Raw genomic sequence first — 22,653 nt, forward strand, 5'->3', positions numbered from 1 at the left:
ACTCCATGCAGCCTTCCACCCCAGAGGTGCTGATGAGAGATGTGGAATTTTGTCCAAAGCAGCTGTTCTCATGATCATATGTTATGTGTCTTTAGCTAATCTCAAAGTGCTATTTACTGCAGAGCAAGGACTTGACTGGGGTTTGAATATCAGTGTTATAGTGGTTTTCCCTGCTGCTTATATTAATAGAAAGAAAGGTTCTTATTGGCAAAGGCTTCCTCTCCCCAGTAGCCCCCAAAGAGGGCGCCCTGGGCAATTCCCCACCCCTTTCTAACATGACCTTGTTTTCTTGTGGACCGAGACCAAGATGCTCCACCCACCCTGCTCTTCTTGGAAGCCAAGCCCCCTTTCATCTGTATAAATTCCACATCCCTGGGATAGAGTGATTGCAAAAACTGCCTTCTTTCTCAGAGACCAAGCTAGAGACCCAGGTAAGCAGCCCAAGAAGTGGTCTTAGGAGCTGATTCTGCTTGAGGGTTTGAGAAGGGAGATCCAGGGTGAGTGAGACTAGCCTAAGAATTGGGTTGGGCAGACATGGGCAGGGAGCAGAGCTGGGGTCAGGAATGGAGCATGCAGGCTGCAGAGAGCCCACGGGGCTGGAGAAGGTGAAGCCTCCAGGTTAGGGGAGGCTCGATTCTCTCTTAGGAACCCAATGGCATCCTTTATGGTGTGGTGTCAGACACAGGACAGGGGCTGAGTTTCCCTTGTGCTGAAGGACAACAGGGCTCTGTCAGCTGTGATCCTGGATGAATGCTGGCGGTTATCTCAGGGAAGCCTGCAGTCCATGGTGTCACAAAGAGTCAGACACAACTGAGCAATTGAACAACAACAACAATTTTAGGATACAATGTGTCTTACTCAAAATCTGGCTTATTTATTTAATGATTTATTCAAAAGGAACATCTAACTTGTTGCGTGAATGCTGGGTACAAAGGTATTTTATCTTTCAAATGTATTTCATATCAAAAGACTTTCTGTATTCAAAGACAAGACTGCTAGGATTTTAGGTCATTTCTGGGGTCACCACCCAGAGGGGAGGACCACCCCTCTGTAGGGAGTGGGAGTCAAATATTTGTGGGAAGAGTATATGTGAGTGTCTCCTTACCTAGAAAAGCTCTTAGGAACAGGGACATCTTTCTGGTTGACTGTAAGTCCGGGAGGCTACAGGTGGGAGCTGGGGTTCTCTTTCTAAGGCGATGCTTTCCCTCCTCTGCCCTTTTTTTCCTGGCAGCTTTCTCCAGAGGAGTGCGGTCATCATGGCTCTGAAGTCCTTGGTCCTGTTGTCAGTGCTGGTCCTGGTGCTGCTGCTGCTGGTGCGGGTCCAGCCTTCCCTGGGCAAGGAATCTGCAGCCGCCAAGTTCCGGAGGCAGCACATGGACGCTGGCAGCTCCTCCAGCGGCAACGCCAACTACTGCAATCAGATGATGAAGCGCCGGAGGATGACACATGGACGATGCAAGCCGGTGAACACCTTTGTGCACGAGTCCCTGGACAATGTCAAGGCCGTGTGCTCCCAGAAAAACATCACCTGCAAGAATGGGCAGCCCAACTGCTACCAGAGCAACTCCACCATGAACATCACAGACTGCCGCGAGACTGGCAGCTCTAAGTACCCCAACTGTGCCTACAAGACTAGCCAGAAGCAGAAATACATCACCGTGGCTTGTGAGGGAAACCCGTATGTGCCAGTCCACTTTGATGGTTCGGTGTTCTTACCTGCCACCCCACTACCCTCACTGCCAGCTCCACACAAGCACAGGCTTCTCTGGCTTGAGGGCAATAACTCAAGTTAGGTTTCTTATCCAACACACACACACACACACACACACACACACACACACACACGCACACACACGCACACACGTATAACCACATGATTCCCTGACCTGAGGGCAATAACTCAAGCAAGTTAGGGCTCCTATCCAACCCACACATGCGCCCCTGGCTTGAGTCTTTCCCCTGTGTGTTTTGGGGGGGGGGGTGAGAAGTGGATTGTGAGATGGGACCTGTGTTAACCAAATCACTGCTTCTTTCAATAAAACACATTTGCAACCACCTGAATTCCTGATGCTGCCCCCATTTGGGTACTGTTTGTGTGATTGCTCTCTTGCCAGGGGTGAGAAGTGTGAATATGGTTATCTGTGCTGAGAATCCTTAAATACCACCTCTTCTAACTTTTGATTTTCACTGCCCTAAGATAATTCCTCTCCTTATAGGTTTCTTGATGTCCAATATAGTTTTACGTTGTGGGTGATTATAGCTAGTAAGGATCTATAGTCTGGGACACTGTCATGCTGGGTGAGCTGACAGAGGGTGAAGCTCACATACAAAGATCTCTGACACAGGAGGAAAGACTGTGTGACCCAGGGGGAGACCCTGCTCCATCTTGGGATGGGGGGAGGTGAGTGTATGAAATTATGACCCTAAATTTCCATTTCCTTTTTTTTGACGGAGCCACTGCTAAGTCAAAAAGGTGGTCCTCTGTTACTTGCAAAGTTAGAACACTCCACTTAGGAGCTAGAAAGGACTTCAGAGATCATCTAATAGGGGAAAGATAAGTTGATTTCAGCTTGTTGACCAACTCTAAGTGGAAATGCCTCCCTAGAATGTTGTAGAAGAATGCGTAAACAGTGATGTGATGGAGCAGTGGTCTCTACTGAAGGCTCGAGGGAGGTGAGGGTCTATGTGCTACCTGTTGGCCATCCCTGACCAAATGAAACCCCCGCTTTTTACAGGAGGGCACCCTGAGTCTTAGAGAGGTTAAGGGACCTACTCCTGGTGGCTACTAGTTAGTGTCTGACTGAGACCAGACCCTGGGTGTCCTGACCTCCCTGTCATTGCTCTTTCTGCTACTGGAGTCTCCTCAGGGAGGAAATCTCCTAGTCCCCCTCCTTCACTGAGAGCTGTGGAGTCACGGCTTTCTCTGCCTGAGCTTCTGGTGGCTTTCACAAGTTGCCAGTGCACTTGGCTATGAGACTGCTTCTTGACAACCCTTGCTTACATCATTGAAAAGACTAGACTTGGCTTTTGTCAGCGTATAATCATTTCATATGATCCTCTGTGTACACTTGTATCTGGCTCTAGACAAGGTCATTGAACTAAAGAAAGATCCTACTGCCAACCAGTTTGACCAATTCTGTCATTGTGTGTTGTTGTTTAGTCGCTAAATTGTGTCTGACTCTTTGTGACCCCATGGACTGTAACCCACCAAGCTCTTCTGCCCTTGGGATTTCCCAGTCAAGAATACTGGAGTGGGTCGCCGTTTCCTTTTCCATGGAAATCTTCCAGTTCCAGAGATTGAACCTGTGTCTCCTGCATTGCAGGCAGATTCTTTACTGCTGAGCCACCCTAGAAAGCCTGTCATTGCATTACTACTGAGCATGCACACACACACACACACACACACACACACACACACGTACTCCTGCAATTCCTTCAGTTAGCCAAAATAATGGGAGATGCTTTAAAAAATCAATTCTTTCCTTATTATGTTTCTTTATAAGCTTCTGTCTGTGAAATCCCCCAAAGCACAGGTAGTGACCACATAAAAATTGTCATAAGAGCAGGGAACAAGTTAACTTTGTGCATTGTATCCTCACTTTAGAAAAGTTGTCAAACTGCATTTAAAAACCTACATATAAGGATGCCTAACACTATTGCATAGATCCTTGGGAGCTCTGATGAAACATCTCTTTATAATTGCTGTTATAGGCTGAATTGTGTTCTCCCCAGATTTATATGTTCAAGCCCTGACTTGTCAGAAATGTGAAATGCATCTCAGAATATGACTGCATTTGAGGCTGTTGTTGTTCAGTCACTCAGTTGTGTCTGACTCTTTGAGACCCCATGGACTGTACCCACCAGGCTCCTCTGTCCGTGGGATTCTCCAGGCAAGAATACGGAGGTCAGTGGACCCTAATCCAATGTGACTGCTGTTCTTATAAAAAGAGGAAATTTGAACACAGGGAGACGACACCAGGGGTGCCAGACTGTTGTTGTAAGTCATTATCCCAGTCGGAAAGACAGGAAGTTGAGAGCTGGCTAGAATGTGAGCTATTTGAGGATGTCTTTTTCAAAGAGCTAAAAAAACTTTTCTTTAAGCTTATAATCATCCAAAGAGGAGATGGACCTATTTTATGATGTATTAGGAATTTTTAAAGCCTCTTTTTTATGTGCGTTTATATAAACCTCACTGAGAGCTAACACTAATCACTCTTTGTTGAATATTTCAGTTTTCTTGGTTGTTTTTTCCACTCAGCTTAAAGATACTAGTGACCAGGTCTTTTTCACTTTTCTATAGCTGGTGATTTGCAGGGTGCCAGCCAAAGTAGAGTTTGGCAGATTCTATAAATGAAAGTGAGTAAATATAATATCTTATCTTAGTAAATGAGGTGTTGTTGTTTGTTTGCAAAGGTAAGTAATTTGCACAGGTAGTAAATGACTGTACTGAAAAATTTTTTTTAATTTTTATTTTGAAATAATTTTAGAGGTACTGAACAGTTGCAAAATGATACGAAGAATTCCTGTATATCATTTGTCTATATTTTCTAAACTATAATTTTTTCCCTATTTGTTTTATTAGTCATATATTTATATACAGCTATATAATTTTTTTTCTGAATGTTTGAGAGTATATGATACACATGTTGCCCCTTTCCTAGGTACTTCACTATACACTTCCTAAAAATAAGATCATTCTTTTCACGAGGGATTAGGAAGTATACTTATCAAAATCAGAAAATTTGAATTGAAACTCTACTATTATCTAATACTCAGACTATTCAACTTTCATCAATTGCCGCACTAGCATATTTTACAACAAAGGGAAAAAGTTTTTTTCTTTCAGGATCCTATCTAGGCTCATACCATGGATCTAGTCAGGTCTGTGTAGTCTCTTTTAATATGTGTTTCCTTTAATTCAGTCTTTGCCTTTCATAATTGTGATGCTTTGATGCATATGTGCTTACTACTTTACAAAATGTCTTTAAGTTTGAATTTGTCTAATTTTGTCCTTCATGATTAGTTTTGGTTATGCTTTCAGTGTTTTTTTTTTTTTTTGGAAACCCACTCATGTCAGGTGTTGTACTAGCATCTGAGAATCTAAAGATGCAAGCAACATATTTTTTAGCCTTCATGACAGTGTTGCGCTATTTCATACCCATCAGATTGGCAAAAATGCAGGAGCATGATACTCTCATGTTTTGCCAGAGACAGGACATTGGGACATCAAAACACACATACCATAGTTTCTGGTGAGAGAGTCAAATTATATAATCAATGTTTCAGTTACAGCTGTGTAACAAATTACCCCCAAACTTGGTGGCACAAGACAATCATTTCTTATGCTCCCAGTGATCCAAGAGTTCAGATACAGAGGGCGCAGCTTGTCTCTGTTCCAATGTCTGAGGCTGCAGCTGGAAGACTCTGAGGTTCAGAGCTGGAATCATCTGAAGTCTCATTCACCCACATGCTTTTGAACAGTTCATGTTGCCTGATACCTTAGCTGGATCTGCTGGCTAGAACACTTATATGAGGCCTCTATGTGGTATCATCTTACTCACAATCTGATGATTGGGTCTAAGTGTGGATGTCCCACAACAGAGAGGGAAAACCAGGCAGAAGTTGTCTCACCTTTTATGACCTGGCTTTTTATTTATTTTTGAACTTTTTATTTTGTATTGGGGTATAGCCGATTAACAATGCTGTGATATTTTCAGGGGAACAGTGAAGGGGCTCAGCCATACGTATACATGTATCCATTCTCCCCCAGCCCCTCCCATCCAGGCTGCCATATAACACTGTGCAGAGTTCCATGTGCTATACAGTAGGTCCTTGTTGGTTATCCATTTTAAATATAGCAGTGTGTTCATGACCTGCCCAAACTTCCTAACTATCCTTTCCCCCCAACAAACATAAGTTCTTCTCTAAGTCTGTGAGTCTCTTTTTGCTTTGTAAGTAAATTCATTTGTATCATTTCTTTTTAGATCTCACATATAAGGGATGTCATATAATATTTTTCCTTCTCTGTCTGACTTCACTCAGTATGACACTCTCTAGGTCCATCCATGTTGCTGCGAATGGCATTATTTCATTATTTTTTAATGACTGAGTAATATTCCACTGTATATATGTATGTACCACATCTTCTTTATCCATTGGTCATCGATGAGTATTTATTAATAAGTTGCTTACATGTCTAGGTTATTGTAAACAGTGCTGAAATGAACACTGAGGTGCATGTATACTTTTGGATCAATTTTTTCTCTGAATATGTGCTCAGGAGAGGAATTGCAGGATCACATGGTAGCTCTATTTTTAGTTTTATTTATTTATTTTTGACTTCACTGTCTTTGTTGCTGCGTGTGAGCTTTCTCTAGTTGTGGGAAGTGGGGGCTACTTCTAGTTGTGGTGTGAGAGCTCCTCATTGCAGTTGCTTCTCTTGTTGCAGAGCATGGGCTCTAGGGCCCGCCAGTTTCAGTAGCTGCTGCTGGGCTCAGTACTTGTGGCCCATTGGCTTAGCTGCCCCAAAGCATGTGGAACCTTGCTGGACGAGGGATGGAACCCATGTCCCCTGCATCGGCTGATGGATTCTCCACCACTGGGCCATCAAGGAAGTCCATGGCCTGGCTTTGGAAATCATACAGTATTACTTTCACCCCATTCTATTCATTAGGAGGGGTTTTCTAAGACTAACCCATACTCAAGGAAAGGGGAGATTTTGATAGAGAAGAGTCAATATCACACTATAAGTGTATGTAGAATGGGATATGTTGATATGGACATCTTTGAAAAATACAATCTGTTACAATCAATTTGTGCACAAAGAAGAACAAAGAACAAAATGGCAACCCACTCCAGTATTCTTGCCTGGAGAATCTCATGGACAGAGGAGCTGGCGGGCTTCAGTCTGTGGGGTTGCAAAGAGTCGGACACAACTTAGAGACTAAACAACATCACCCAGTTATACGAGGATTAAGTAGCAATCCACTACAATTGCTCACTGACAGGGCACCCTGTGGGGAACTGAGGATGATAAACAAGATAAGACACTCTGTGCTCTGAATAAACAGGCCTTTGGATGGTTACATGCGTATCTCAGGAATAATTTCAATGACTCCAGATTCTTGCAGTTTCCCATACATAGAAATCACTAAAGTCACTAACTTGAGATGTCTGTCCTTTGTGATTAGCCATACTTTTTTTTAACCAAGGTGTATGCTTGATGTTTATATTCCCTAGCTATAAAAATCATGTATAAATTGGCTCCTCCGCTACCTCTTTGGAGCAGTTACTCAGAGCTAACTGAATAGCTGTCTCCTAGGTTTTAGTACTAAGTAAAATCATGAATACAACTTAAACTCACAATTCTTATGCTGCTTTTTTTTTTTTTTTTCTTTCAGTTGACAAGTTTGGAGAAAATATGGCAAAATTTGATAAAAGTAAAAATAGATCTTGGTAAAAATTTTTGCAGATGTGTGCACAGATAAATGTACAAAGATATTATTGCAACACTGCTTGTTAGAGTGGAAATTTGGGAATGTTCCAAATATCCATGAACAAACTATTGATAAATAGATAATGGTTTGTTAATACAAAGAAACAATACATCAGGAAAAATAAAAGAACAAGAAAGATACATTTTTATATATATGAATGGTGAGTTCCAAGTTTCTTTCTGAGGTTTAGTTTTATTGTTTCTGTGGAACTGAAGGCCTGACACTCAAAATGGCCTCCAAGCTTTAGCCCTTTGGTCAATTTGGGCACGTAATACTGTTTCTTCTTTGTCCAGTTGCTAGATCAGACTGTTTCTTGTGACTCCTTTCCTCTTCACATCAGTCATAAGGACCTCTATACATTTCCTGAACAACTCATAAGCTTCTGAGTCTTCAGAAAGGAAAATAATCTAAAATTTGGAAATGGAGAAAAGAAATTTCAGTTCAGTTCAGTCGCTCAGTTGTGTCCGACTCTTTGCGACCCCACGAATCGCAGCATGCCAGGCCTTCCTATCCATCACCAACTGCCCGAGTCTACCCAAACCCATGTCCATCGAGTCGGTGATGCCATCCAACCACCTCATCCTCTGTCGTCCCCTTCTCCTCCTGCCCTCAATCTTTCCCAGCATCAGGGTCTTCTCAAATGAGTCAGCTCTTCACATCAGGTGGCCAAAGTATTGGAGTTTCAGCTTCAGCATCAGTCCTTCCAATGAACACCCAGGACTGATCTCCTTGAGGATGGACTGGTTGGATCTCCTTGCAGTCCAAGGGACTCTCAAGAGTCTTCTCCAACACCACAGTTCAAAAGCATCAATTCTTCTACGCTCAGTTTTCTGTATAGTCCAACTCTCACATGCATACATGACCACTGGAAAAATCATAGCCTTGACTAGACGGACCTTTGTTGACAAAGTAATGTCTTTGCTTTTTAATGTGCTGTCTGTCTAGGTTGGTCATAATTTTCCTTCCAAGGAGTAAGTGTCTTTTAATCTCATGGCTGCAATCATCATCTGCAGTGATTTGGGAGCCCCCAAAAATAAAGTCTGACACTGTTTCCACTGTCTCCCCATCTATTTCCCATGAAGTGATGAGACCGGATGCCATGATCTTAGTTTTCTGAATGTTGAGCTTTAAGCCAACGTTTTCACTCTCCTCTTTCACTTTCATCCAGAGGCTCTTTAGTTCTTCACTTTTTTCCATAAGCGTGGTGTCATCTGCATATCTGAAAGTCTTTTCATTTAGTACCAGGATTTGTCTAGCAGACCCACTGTGGATGAACAGACACTGTGAAGGTGTATATATTTGACTTGCAGAGTAGAAATGTGCTTCTATAAAACTAATAACATGCATATCTTTCCTGTTCATAGTGATACAAATGAATTTTGTCCAGCAGAGAATATACATTTCTGTAAACCAAAATCACATTTGAACTGTTTTCAGCATGTTACTAATATCCTTATTAGGAGAAACATTTCCTCATCCTCAAGATGAACTAAATAAAATGGGATTATTTATGAGTTTGTTTGATGACTTGGGTTTTTAAAAAAAAAAAAAACTTTTATGATAACCACAGTTTTAACTTTAAAAAATAGCATTCACACTTTTACAAGCATTATTTCTTTTGCCTGGATTTTCCCTTTCAACCTAGTCTGCTTGATTGCTTATCCATCTTTCTAGACTGTGTTCAAATATCCACTTCTCTGAACTTCCCTCTATGCAGGCACAGAACTCGTCCAGCCCTAATTTGTTCAGACCCTGTTAGCACTCACTGGATTCTAACTGTTAAATTATATTACAGTTATATCAAAGTATAATTGAAGGATAAATTCAGTTAGAAAACATCAGATCTGCTGTCTTGCTCTTCCACTCTTTGTTCTAGCTCTTCAAAGCAGGGTGGTTTTTACTAACCACACATTTACTTAATAGCTTTCTCTCCTTACTTCTGAATAAGTTAGAATTTCTCTATGAAGTAAATTGACTTCCAGCTACTCCTAAGAATGCATACTTCACATATCTGGCATGGAACTTTAGAAGCTTTGATGGTTGTCGTAAGATGATAAAACCAAGATTCTTCAATGTTTGTTGGAAGGATTTAAGGATTATAAAATGCAGTAAGTTCACAAAAACAAGAAGGGATAGAAATTGTCTCAGAATACAAACAAAGGGCAAAGATAGCACAGCAAACCATCTCTCCCTTTTCTTACTATCCTCTCTATCAGCTACTGCTGATGTGAATTAGAGTACTGTCTTGGAGCAGAAATAAACTTTGTGTGAGAGTATTTGTGGAGTTATTATAAATCTGTTGTGTGTAATATCTTATGAAAATATCTATCTTTGAATAATATCCTTGTTCTAGGTATTGCTGATTCCTAAAATATGGCCTCTACAATGTGTATGTGTGTTAGTTGCTGAGTTGTGTCCAACTCTTTGTGACCCCATGGACTATAGCCCGCCAGGCTCCTCTGTCCATGGAATTCTCCAGGCAAGAACACTGGAGTGGGTTGCCATTCCATTCTCCAGGGAGTCTGCTCTACCCAGGGATCAAACCTGAGTCTCATTATGTTTCTTGCTCTGGTAGGTGGATTCTTTACTGCTAGTGCTACCAAGGAAGCCCCAGGGCTATAGGGGTAATAAAATCTGGATAACAAAATCTGAAATTTTGTCAGAGCATCTCTAAATATAAATTACTTTGGAACCATCAATTCCAGCTGGTAGAATGAGTTTTGATTTTCATCATAGGGGACTGGAATGCAGAAGTAGGAAGTAAAGAGGTACCTGGAGTAACATGTAAGTGTGGCCTTGGAGTACAAAATGAAGCAGGGCAAAGGCTGACAGAGTTTTGCCAAGAGAATGTACTGGTCAGAGCAAAGACCCTCTTCCAACAACCCAAGAGACAACTCTACACATAGACATCACCAGGTCGCCAATACCGAAATCAGATTGATTATATTATTTATAGCCAAAGATGGAGAAGCTCTATACAGTCAGCAAAAACAAAAACTGGAGCTGATGGTGGCTCAGATCATCAGCTCCTTATTGCAAACTTTATGCTCAAATGGAAGAAAGTAGGGAAACCGACTATGTCATTCATGTACGATCTCAATCAAATCCCTTATGATTATACAAGGGATGTGATGAAGAGATTCAAGGAACTAGATCTGGTAGACAGAGTGCCTGAAGAACTATGCATGGAGGTTCATACCATTGTATATCAGATGGTGGCTGAAATCATCCTCAAGGGAAAAAAAAATGCAAAAAGGTTGTCTGAGGAGGACTTACAAATAGCTGAGAAAAGAAGAGAAGCAAAAGGCAAAGGAGAAAGGGAAAGATATACCCAACTGAATGAAGTTCCAGAGAATAGCAAGTAGAGATAAGAAAGCCTTCTTAAGTGAACAATGCAAAGAAATAGAGGAAAACAATAGAATGGGAAAGACTAGAGATCTCTTCAAGAAAATGAGAGATATCAAGGCAATATTTCATGCAAGGATAGGTACAATAAAGGACAGAAATGGCAAGAGCCTAGGAAAAGCAGAAGATATTAAGAAGAGGTGGCAAGAATACACAGAACTATACAAAAAATGTCTTAATGACCCAGATAACCATGATGATGTGGTCATTCACCTAGAGCCAGACATCCTGGAGTGTGAAGTCAAGTGGACCCTAGAAAGCATTACTATGAACAAAGCTAGTGGAGGTGATGGAATTACAGCTGAGCTATTTCAAATCCTAAGAGATGGTGCTGTGAAAGTGCTGCACTCAATATGCCAGTAAATTTGGAAAAGTCAGCAGTGGCCATAGGACTGGAAAGTTTTCATTCCAATTCCAAAGAATGCTAAAATTACCATACAATTGCACTCATTTCACATGCTACCAAGATTATGCTCAAAATTCTTCAAGCTAGGCTTCAGCAATACATGAACTGTGAACTTCCAGATGTACAAGATCAAATCCCCAACATCTGTTGGATCATAGAAAAAGCAAGGGAATTAAAAAAATATATACTTCTACTTCACTGACTATGCTAAAGCCTTTGACTATGTGAATCGTGACAAACTGGAATATTCTTAAGGAGATGAGAATACCAGACCAGCTTACCTGTCCTGAGAAACCTATATGCAGGTCAAGAAGCAACAGTTAGAACTGGACATGGGACAATAGACTGTTTCAAAACTGGGAAAGGATTATGTCAAAGCAGTATATTGTCACCTTGCTTGTTTAATTTAAATGAAGAGTGAAGTGAGTGAAGTCGCACAGTTGTGTCCGACTCTTTTTTTTTTTTCGCAATAGGGGAATTTATTACTGACTCGAGCCAGGGCCTCCTGCCCTCACCAGGTGTGTGAGGACGAAAGGCCGTGTCCGACTCTTTACGACCCCGTGAACTGTAGCCCGACAGGCTCAGCTGTCCATCGGATTCTCCAGGCAAGAATACTGGAGTGGGTTGCCATTTCATCAGGTGAAATGCCCTGCTGGATGACTCACAAGCAGGGAATCAATATTGCTGGGAGAAATATCAACAACCTCAGATATGCAAATGATACCACTTTAATGGCAGAAAGTGAAGAGGAACTAAAGAGCCTCTTGATGAAGGTGAAAGAGGAGAGTGAAAAAGCTGGCTTAAAACTCAACATTCAGTGATCATGTGTTTGGCACTCAGGCGGAAGTCTCTGACAGCTGCTTTGGGATGAGGAACTTGCTGAGCATAGCTGGAGAAAGCAGATGGATCTTATCGCAGCTTTGGAGGCAGAAGTTGTAGGTTTGCTAAACTCAACATTCACATGATTGGCAAATCTGGAAGTCATTTCCCGGTCAGAGCCAAGTTCAAGGTGGCAGAAGAAACAGTGTGGGTTACCAGAAATCTACAAAGAAAAACAAAGAATCTGGGGTTCAGATTCTTTGGGGGAAAAGTGGAAGAAGAGCTTCAATAATTAACAAAGTAGGCCTGGCAGTCTTTAAGAGGGTCCAATGCTTTGCAGAGGATTGGCTTTGGCAGAAATCACACTGCATGTGCCTCAGGCCATTTGATATAACACTGTCTGTTTACAGAAGACTGGTATCCTAGCAATAAAACCCATGACCTGAGAAATGGAGTTCATTTTGCCTGCTCAGGTCAGAATGCTACATAAACGCAGCACAAATAGTAAGAAGCAGAGATTGTAGATGGGTTCAGTTCAGTTGCTCAGTCTTGTCCGACTCTTTGCGACCCCATGAATCGCAGCAGGCCAGGCCTCCCTGTCCATCACCAACTCCCTAGATGGGTAGAAAGGAATAAAAGAGACCAGCACTTAGTACCCAGTTAAACAGTCAGCCAAAGACAGCCAGAAAAAAAACAAACCTCAACATTCAAAAAACGAAGATCATGGCTTCTGGTCTTATCACTTCATAGCAAATAGAAGGGGAGAAAGTGGAAACAGTGACAGATTTCATTTTCTTGGGCTCCCAGATCACTGTGGATGCTGCCTGCAGCCACAAAATTAAAAGATGCTTGCTCCTTAGAAGAAAAGCTATGACAAACCTAGACATCATACTAGAAAGCAGAGACATCATCTTGCCAACAAAGGTCCAGTAGTCATGTATGACTATGTGAGTTGGATCATAGAGAAAGCTGAGTGCTGAAGAATTGATGCTTTCAAATTGTGGTGCTGGAGAAGACTCTTGAGAGTCCTTGGACTGTAAGGAGATCAAACCAGTCAATCCTAAAGGAAATCAACCCTAAATATTCATTGGAAGGACTGATGCTGAAGCTGAAGCTCCAATACTTTGGCCACCGTGAAGAGCTGACTCATTGGAAAAGACCCCGATGCTGGGAAACATTGAAGGCAGAAGGAGAAGGGGACAACAGAGGATGAAATGGATGGCATCACAGACTCAATGGACATGAGTTTGAGCAAACTCGGGGAGATAGTGAAGGATGGGGAAACTTGTTGTGCTGCAGTCCCTCGGATTGCAAAGAGTTGGACTGGACTTAGAGAGTGAACAACAGCAAGAATGGTATTTTTGATAGTTATGTACATATGTGTGGTATTTATACCACAGCCACTAGACCGATGACTGTAAACTCTGAGAATTTGAGGAAAGCCATTTGACTTGCTATCCCCAAATGGAAACATATCAAGAATTTATAATTTCAGTGGGCTTATGGACTTCTTGAAGTCCCCAGGTTAGAAGAAACTGTTTTAGGGAAATTGACTCCCTGCAGGAAACTGGCTTTTTCATCCTTCTATCATGATTGCTTAACACAGCATTTATCACATAGTAGACATTCTACAAAGCTGTTGGATAAGTGAAAGTGAGAAAGAGTGAGTGAATATGAGAAACATTTAAACCAAACAAAGTAGCATATGTGAAAGTGTTAATGACAACTCTTTGGGACTCCATGGACTGTATAGCCTGCCAGGATCCTCTATCCATGGAATTCTCCAGGCAAGAATACTGAAGTGGGTAACCATTCCCTTCTTCACGGGATCTTCCCCACCCAAGGATTGAACATGGGTCTCCCGCATTGCGGGCAGATTCTTTACCATCTGAACCACTAGGGAAACTCACAAGGCAACATACACTAAGTCCCAAATGTATGGTACAAATGAGTTAGGAGGAAGGGATCATCATGAGTAGAAGGCTAGAAGCTTCTTAGTGGCCATGGGACTGAACTGGGATGTAAACAAAGGGCAGATTGTCAGCAAGCGGCAACAAGTAAGAAAGAAGTTTCAGTGGCTGAAAGGTGTATTTCATATTTCTGGAACTGTAAGTGACTACTATTAAGAGAACAAAGTGAGATTTTAGGAGATGAGCCTAGTGAGGTGGGGAGGGTAGATTATGAAGATTATGTGCTTGAAACTGAGCAGAATCCTACAGGACCCTCCAGGTACAGAAGTCTTTCTGTTTCCTGTTTGTAGGCCTTCCCCTTTTCCAAAGAGCTGATGCAGACAGTTACTAACTAGAGAAGTGGGGAAATGCAGAAATGAAGGAAAAGTGGTCAGGAAACGAAAATAGTGCAGAGACAAAGCAGAGTCCTAGTTCCTCTTCAAGGGGTATAGTAACAATATATTTTTGAGTTCTTTTACAGGAAATAAGGCCCCCACCCAGGTGGAGGATGGTAACTTCAAGTGAGCACAAGAGTCCTGGGTTATCATCATATTGCCTCACCACCAACCAATCAGAAGAAAGTAATACACTGTGCAGCCCTCACCCCAAATTTTGCCTTTAAAAACTCTTCCCTGAAAACTATCAGTGATTTCAGGTCTTTTGAGCATGAACCACCCGTTCTTCTTGCTTGGCTCTGCAATGAACCTTTTTCTGCTCCAAACTATGATGTTTTGGCACAGTTGGCATCACAGTACATCATGCATACTAACTTGGTTTTGACACAGTGCTGCATAAAAGCAGTTAATGTTTCCGGTAGGATAGGTACTTAGTATGCATAGCAGATCTCTGAATCTAGATGTTATGATCATGCTGGTGATTGTGAGGATCACAAACTTTGCAGATAAAGTTTATCCATTTGGGTATTTTTAATTGCAAGCAACACAAAGCAATTTGAAGGGGGAATTTTTAAGTGGTAGTGAAACCACACAACTCAGACTGGGATTCAAACTCACTGTCTTTTAATTGAGATCACACACCTGATCTCAGGACTTACTGAAGCTCAGGTTCTCTATGCCTCAGGGCAGAAAGAATTCAGTGAGAGACAAAGTGATAGATAAGAAAGTGAAAGTGAAGTCACTCAGTGGTGTCCGACTCTTTTCGACCCTATGGACTGCAGCCCACCAGGCTCCTCTGTCTATGGGATTTTCCAGGCAAGAGTACTGGAGTGGGGTGCCGTTGCCTTCTCTGCAAAAGCATTCTACGTCCCTCTTTATTTAATAAAGCTGCAGATAGGCACTTATTGTCCAATGAGTTGGATCTACTCTCAGGTGTGAATCTGAACATATATGGGAAAATGAGCAGCTAAGTTTACAGTATTTACCACACTTATTTCGATATCTATTTAGAGATAAAGGCCAAGATAATGTTTGGTTTTCTTTCTTAAAAATGCGATGTCTCTACAACATGTACATTACAGAGCACATCTGCAATACTTCAAATGACTTGGCCTTATATAAGATCAGTAGTCTGTCTTTTTATTTCAGTTATTAAATAGTGGTCTTATGATTCTTTGAGACCAGGAGAGCAGTTCAACAGATCAAAATTTTGCTAAATGAAACAAAAAGTTGGAGAGGAGCCAAGATGGCGGAGGAGTAGGACGGGGAGACCACTTTCTCTCCTACAAATTCATCAAAAGAATAACTGAATGCAGAGCAAACTTCACAAAACAACTTCTGATCGCTAGCTGAGGTCATCAGGCGCCCAGAAAAGCAGACCATTGTCTTCGAAAGGAGGTAGGACAAAATATAAAAGATAAAAAGTGAGACAAAAGAGCTAAGGACGGAGACCCGTCCCGGGAAGGGAGTCTTAGGCGGCCTTGCTTGGGCTAGGGTCCGGGCCTGAGTGCCCTGAGGACAATCGGAGGGAGCTTCTGTGAGGTGCCAACTTGAACTGTGGGAGACCAAACGAGAGAGAGAAAATTAACCGGCCGGAACACACTGCCGGCCGTTTGCAGAACAAAGGGACGGAGAAAGTCCCGAGAAGAGCTCGCAGGCTGCGGACCGGCCCAGCTCCGCCGGAGGCAGGAGGCAGGGGGGAGGGGAAGGTCGCGGCGAGACACAGGGCCAGGCACCCGACCGGCGCGGGCGGGGACTGGGGCTGGGGACGCAGAGGGCGGAAGGCGCGCGCACCCGACTGGCGCCAGCGGAAACTGAGACTGGGTCCGTGGAAGGGAGTGGGCGCGCCACACCTGGGGATAGCGCGCCCATCAAGCCCCTGGCTGCCTGGACCGCTCTGACGGGGAAGGCCCAGAGAGCAGGCGCAGCTTTTCCTTCCGCGCTTTTGTGTAACACCCGAGGGCTGGAACCTCGCGCAGCGCGGGGCGCGCTCCATATAGAACAGCCGGGAGCCTGAGCAGCGCAGACGGAGAAAGCAGCGTCAGCCCCTCCCGGCAGCGCCAACCCGCCCCCGCAGGGCCAGCCCCTCCCCGCAGCGTCAGCCCCGCCCCGCAGCGCCAGCCCATCCCCGCAGCGTCAGCCCCTCCCAGCAGCGCAACGGAACTAGCTACCTGAATAAGAGTCCACCTCCGCCCGCCAGTGTCAGGGCGGAAATGAGGCTCTGAAGAGACCGGCAAACAGAAGCCAAATAAACAAAGGGAACCGCTTCAGAAGGGACTGGTGCAACAGATTAAAATCCCCGTAAGAAAACACCGACTTCACCGGAAGGGCCCTGTAGATATCGAGAAGTGTAAGCTGGAACGAGGAGCTATCTGAAACTGAGCCGAACCCACACTGACCGCAACAGCTCCAGAGAAATTCCTAGACATATTTTTACTTTTTTTTTTTTTTTCTAAGTAAGGAGAAAAAAAAATTTTCGTTTTAATTTTTTCTTTTTATTTTATTCTCTCTTTATTTTCCTTTAAAATTCCCTATTACTCCCCCATTACTCCTTAACTTTCATTTCATAGATTTTTACGATTTTTTTAATTAGGGGAAAAAAAAATTTTTTTTCATTTTTCTTTTTTTTCCTTTTTTTTCTTTTTTTTCTTTTTTCTTCTTTTTTTTCTTTCCTTTTTCTCTTTTATTTTCTATTTTTCTTTTTCTCTTATTTCTTTTAAAGTCCTCTAGTACTCCTCTACTACTCTTCATTTTCATCTTCACTACACTATAACCTTACAAAAAAAAAGAGAAGCCCTATCTTTAAACCGAAGATTATTCTCTCCCAATCTTGACTCTCTGTTTTCTACCTCAGAACACCTCTATTTCCTCCTTTCCCCTTCTCTTCCCAATCCAATTCTGTGAATCCTTGTAGGTGTCTGAGATACGAGAACACTCTGGGAACAGACAGCTGCGTAGATCTGTCTCTCTCCTCTTGAGTCCCCCTTTTTCTCCTCCTACTCATCTCTATCTCCCTCCTCCCTTTTCTCCTGTTCATGTAACTCTGTGAACCTCTCTGGGTGTCCCTAACAGGGGAGAATCTTTTCGCCATTAACCTAGAAGTTTAATTATCAGTGCTGTATAGTTGGAGAAGTCCTGAGACTACAGGAAGAATAAAACTAAAATCCAGAGGCAGGAAACTTAAGCCCAAAACCTGAGAACACCAGAAAACTCCTGACTACATGGAACTTTAAGTAATAAGTGACCGTCCAAAAGCCTCCATACCTACACTGAAACCAACCACCACCCAAGAGCCAATAAGTTTTAGAGCAAGACATACCACGCAAATTCTCCAGCAACACAGGAACATAGCCCTGAATGTCAACATACAGGCTGCCCAAGGTCACACCTAACACATAGACCCATCTCAAAACTCATTACTGGGCACTCCATTGCTCTCCAAAGAGAAGAAATCAAGTTCCACGCACCAGTACACTGACGCAAGCTTCCCTAACCAGGAAACCTTGACAAGCCAATCGTCTAACCCCACCCACTGGGTAAATCCTCCACAATAAGAAGGAACCACAGACCTCCAGAATACAGAAAGTCCACTCCAGACACAGCAATCTAAACAAGATGAAAAGGCAAAGAAATACCCAACAGGTAAAGGAACATGAAAAATGCCACCAAGTCAAACAAAAGAGGAGGAGATAGGGAATCTACCTGAAAAAGAATTTAGAATAATGATAATAAAAATGATCCAAAATCTTGAAAACAAAATGGAGTTACAGATAAATAGCCTGGAGACAAAGATTGAAAAGATGCAAGAATGTTTAATAAAGACCTAGAAGAAATAAAAAAAGAGTCAATTAAAAATGAATAATGCAATGAATGAGATCAAAAACACTTTGGAGGGAACCAAGAGTAGAATAACGGAGGCAGAAGATAGGATAAGTGAGGTAGAAGATAAAATGGTGGAAATAAATGAAGCAGAGAGGAAAAAAGAAAAAAAAAAAGGATCAAAAGAAATGAGGACAACCTCAGGGACCTCTGGGACAATGTGAAACGCCCCAACATTCGAATCATAGGAGTCCCAGAAGAAGAAGACAAAAAGAAAGGCCATGAGAAAATACTCGAGGAGATAATAGCTGAAAATTTCTCTAAAATTGGGAAGGAAATAGCCACCCAAGTCCAAGAAACCCAGAGAGTTCCAAACAGGATAAACCCAAGGCGAAACACCCCAAGACACATATTAATCAAACTAACAAAGATCAAACACAAAGAACAAATATTAAAAGCAGCAAGGGAAAAACAACAAATAACACACAAAGGGATTCCCATAAGGATAACAGCTGATCTATCAATAGAAACCCTCCAGGCCAGAAGGGAATGGCAGGACGTCCTGAAAGTAATGAAAGAGAATAACCTACAACCTAGATTACTGTATCCAGCAAGGATCTCATTCAGATATGAAGGAGAACTCAAAAGCTTTACAGATAAGCAAAAGCTGAGAGAATTCAGCACTACCAAACCAGCTCTTCAACAAATGCTAAAGGATCTTCTCTAGACAGGAAATGCAGAAAGGTTGTATAAACGTGAACCCAAAACAACAAAGTAAATGGCAATGGGACCACACCTATCAATAACTACCTTAAATGTAAATGGGTTGAATGCCCCAACCAAAAGACAAAGATTGGCTGAATGGATACAAAAACAAGACCCCTATATATGCTGTCTACAAGAGACCCACCTCAAAACAAGAGACACATACAGACTAAAAGTGAAGGGCTGGAAAAAAATATTTCATGCAAACGGAGACCAAAAGAAAGCAGGAGTCGCAATACTCATATCAGATAAAATAGACTTTCAAATAAAAGCTGTGAAAAGAGACAAAGAAGGACACTACATAATGATCAAAGGATCAATCCAAGAAGAAGATATAACAATTATAAATATATATGCACCCAACATAGGAGCACCGCAATATGTACGGCAAACACTAACGAGTATGAAAGAGGAAATTAATAGTAAACACAATAATAGTGGGAGACTTTAATACCCCACTCACAACTATGGATAGATCAACTAAACAGAAAATTAACAAGGAAACACAAACTTTAAATGACACTATGGACCAGCTAGACCTAATTGATATCTATAGGACATTTCACCCCAAAACAATCAACTTCACCTTTTTCTCAAGTGCACACGGAACCTTCTCCAGAATAGATCACATCCTGGGCCATAAATCTAGTCTTGGAAAACTCAAAAAAATTGAAATCATTCCAGTCATCTTTTCTGACCACAGTGCAGTAAGATTAGATCTCAATTACAGGAAAAAAATTGTTAAAAATTCAAACACATGGAGGCTAAATAACACGCTTCTGAATAACCAACAAATCATAGAAGAAATCAAAAAAAAAAAAGAAACAAAAAGTTCCTAATGGTAAAGTCCCAAGTTCAGTCTGTTTGAAAATCTGAGGTGATCAATGGCTGCATTTATGAATAATTCTACATATTAAAAATAGCTTCATGGTATTTGAGGGAACAGTATCAAGACATTTAAGACATTTACTAAATATTCTTTTTTTTTTCCATTTATTTTTATTAGTTGGAGGCTAATTACTTTACAGTATTGTAGTGGTTTTTGCCATACATTGACATGAATCAGCCATGGATTTACATGTGTTCCCCATCCGATCCCCGCTCCCACCTCCCTCCCCACCCCATCCCTCTGGGTCTTCCCAGTGCACCAGGCCCGAGCACTTGTCTCATGCATCCAACCTGGGCTGGTGATCTGTTTCACCCTAGATAATATACGTGTTTCGATGCTGTTCTCTCAAAACATCCCACCCTCGCTTTCTCCCACAGAGTCCAAAAGTCTGTTCTGTACATCTGTGTCTCTTTTTCTGTTTTGCATATAGGGTTATCGTTACCATCTTTCTAAATTCCATATATATGTGTTAGTATGCTGTAATGTTCTTTATCTTTCTGGATTACTTCACTCTGTATAAGGGGCTCCAGTTTCATCCATCTCATTAGGACTGATTCAAATGAATTCTTTTTAACGGCTGAGTAATATTCCATGGTGTATATGTACCACAGCTTCCTTATCCATTCATCTGCTGATGGGCATCTAGGTTGCTTCCATGTCCTGGCTATTATAAACAGTGCTGCGATGAACATTGGGGTGCACGTGTCTCTTTCAGATCTGGTTTCCTCAGTGTGTATGCCCAGAAGTGGGATTGCTGGGTCATATGGCAGTTCTATTTCCAGTTTTTTAAGAAATCTCCACACTGTTTTCCATAGTGGCTGTACTAGTTTGCATTCCCACCAACAGTGTAAGAGGGTTCCCTTTTCTCCACACCCTCTCCAGCATTTATTGCTTGTAGACTTTTGGATAGCAGCCATCCTGACTGGTGTGTAATGGTACCTCATTGTGGTTTTGATTTGCATTTCTCTGATAATGAGTGATGTTGAGCATCTTTTCATGTGTTTGTTAGCCATCTGTATGTCTTCTTTGGAGAAATGTCTGTTTAGTTCTTTGGCCCATTTTTTGATTGGGTCATTTATTTTTCTGGAATTGAGCTGCAGGAGCTGCTTGTATATTTTTGAGATTAATCCTTTGTCTGTTGCTTCATTTGCTATTATTTTCTCCCATTCTGAGGGCTGTCTTTTCACCTTGCTTATAGTTTCCTTTGTTGTGCAAAAGCTTTTAAGTTTAATTAGGTCCCATTTGTTTATTTTTGCTTTTATTTCCAATATTCTGGGAGGTGGGTCATAGAGGATCCTGCTGTGATTTATGTCGGAGAGTGTTTTGCCTATGTTCTCCTCTAGGAGTTTTATAGTTTCTGGTCTTACATTTAGATCTTTAATCCATTTTGAGTTTATTTTTGTGTATGGTGTTAGAAAGTGGTGCTGGGAAAACTGGTAAACCACTTGTAAAAGAATGAAACTAAATATTCTTAAACAATACTTTGATACTTATATATGTGCACAAGCAGTCCTAAGACAGTAGTAAAGAGTCTATCATTTGACCAAAATTATAATCTGAAGGGGAGGATATTGCAAGCCATTTTCTACCAAAGTTTCTTGCTCTGTTTTGAATGCCAAAATTAAGGCCCACAAGTCACTAATAGCACAAATATAGTGGTTTGCATCTTCAACACCTGAGTGAAAATCTTTTAAACTCATGACAGAGGGATAATAGTGTTTCTTCTAAGACCAAATGTTTTACATGGTGCATCCACTACGTTTTTCAGTTAATTCTGATTAAGCTGGAAGTCTCATGCTTGAGGTAGGGGAAAGGCAGAGACTGGCTTTAGATGTGCTGGTGTGATTTGCCTTCCCAAGATAAATCCTGAAGAAGAGAGAACCCAGTACTATAAAGTCATGGGGGCATCTGAGAATTCAGGAGAATCCACTGGGTAAATGTCAATTAAGAATTGTCATCTTCTTCCTTCCTTTCAATCTGCCAAATTCTGACAGCTAAAGAAAATTCTGATCTTAGTACCTTTCTTTCTCTACTCATGGTCAAATAAATTATTGTTCATTAGGGGTGCCCCTTTGGGAAAACCTAATGCATCCAGATTTGTAAGGCAAAACTTTGCATTGATTGGAAGTCACCATAGAATTTTTTTAGTTAACTTTTTCAGTGTTTTCAACATGATTGGGTTTTTAAAAAAGATTTACATACAACTTTCCTAAAATTCATGAACTTGTATAAAATGTGTGTATACCTGAATATATTTCAAAAAAGAGAGAAACAATGAAAGTATATGAACAAATAGTTTAAAAATACATATCTTAGTCAAAATAGAACTGACCTGAATGAGTAAAGAAAATCAAATAAATAAAAAAGTAAATTTAATTTTCACTCCTCTCTTCCCCCACACTGAGGTATCTACTAAAACACCTAAAAGAAAAGTATCTGATCTAAGAAGGAATCAGTACTCAACATTACAAATTTAGGTACCAAACAATAGGTTAGAGGGAAAAATTGCACATTTACTGAAAAGGATCTTTAGACACCTCAAAACAATTATTTCATTTGTACATGAAAAATCTGAGCTCAGAGAGGTACAAAAACTTGCTCATGGTCACAGCACTAATTAGTAACAGAACCTGGTCATCTCGTCCCAATTTCATGATTGTTTTGCCAGACATCAATATTAGTCTTGAGAAAAATATACAAAAAATTGGGT

At 41.5% G+C, this 22,653-nt stretch overlaps 1 protein-coding gene across 2 annotated transcripts; it reads left to right on the plus strand.

The window, feature by feature from the left end:
• Positions 1-336: 336 nt before the first annotated feature.
• On the plus strand, positions 337-2,061 carry LOC122443304 (brain ribonuclease). 2 transcript variants are annotated; one of them, XM_043471325.1, is made up of 2 exons: positions 337-431; positions 1,232-2,061. In XM_043471325.1, exon 2 carries the CDS (start codon positions 1,257-1,259, stop codon positions 1,791-1,793), a length of 537 nt encoding a protein of 178 aa, XP_043327260.1. In that variant the 5' UTR covers positions 337-431; positions 1,232-1,256; the 3' UTR covers positions 1,794-2,061. The 2 variants fall into 2 exon arrangements, with proteins under 2 accessions (XP_043327260.1, XP_043327261.1); XM_043471326.1 differs by having other exon boundaries at positions 403-497.
• The last annotated feature ends 20,592 nt before the right edge of the window (positions 2,062-22,653 follow it).

Source organism: Cervus canadensis, chromosome 6 (assembly GCF_019320065.1).
Source record: "Cervus canadensis isolate Bull #8, Minnesota chromosome 6, ASM1932006v1, whole genome shotgun sequence".
Lineage (NCBI taxonomy): Eukaryota > Metazoa > Chordata > Mammalia > Artiodactyla > Cervidae > Cervus > Cervus canadensis.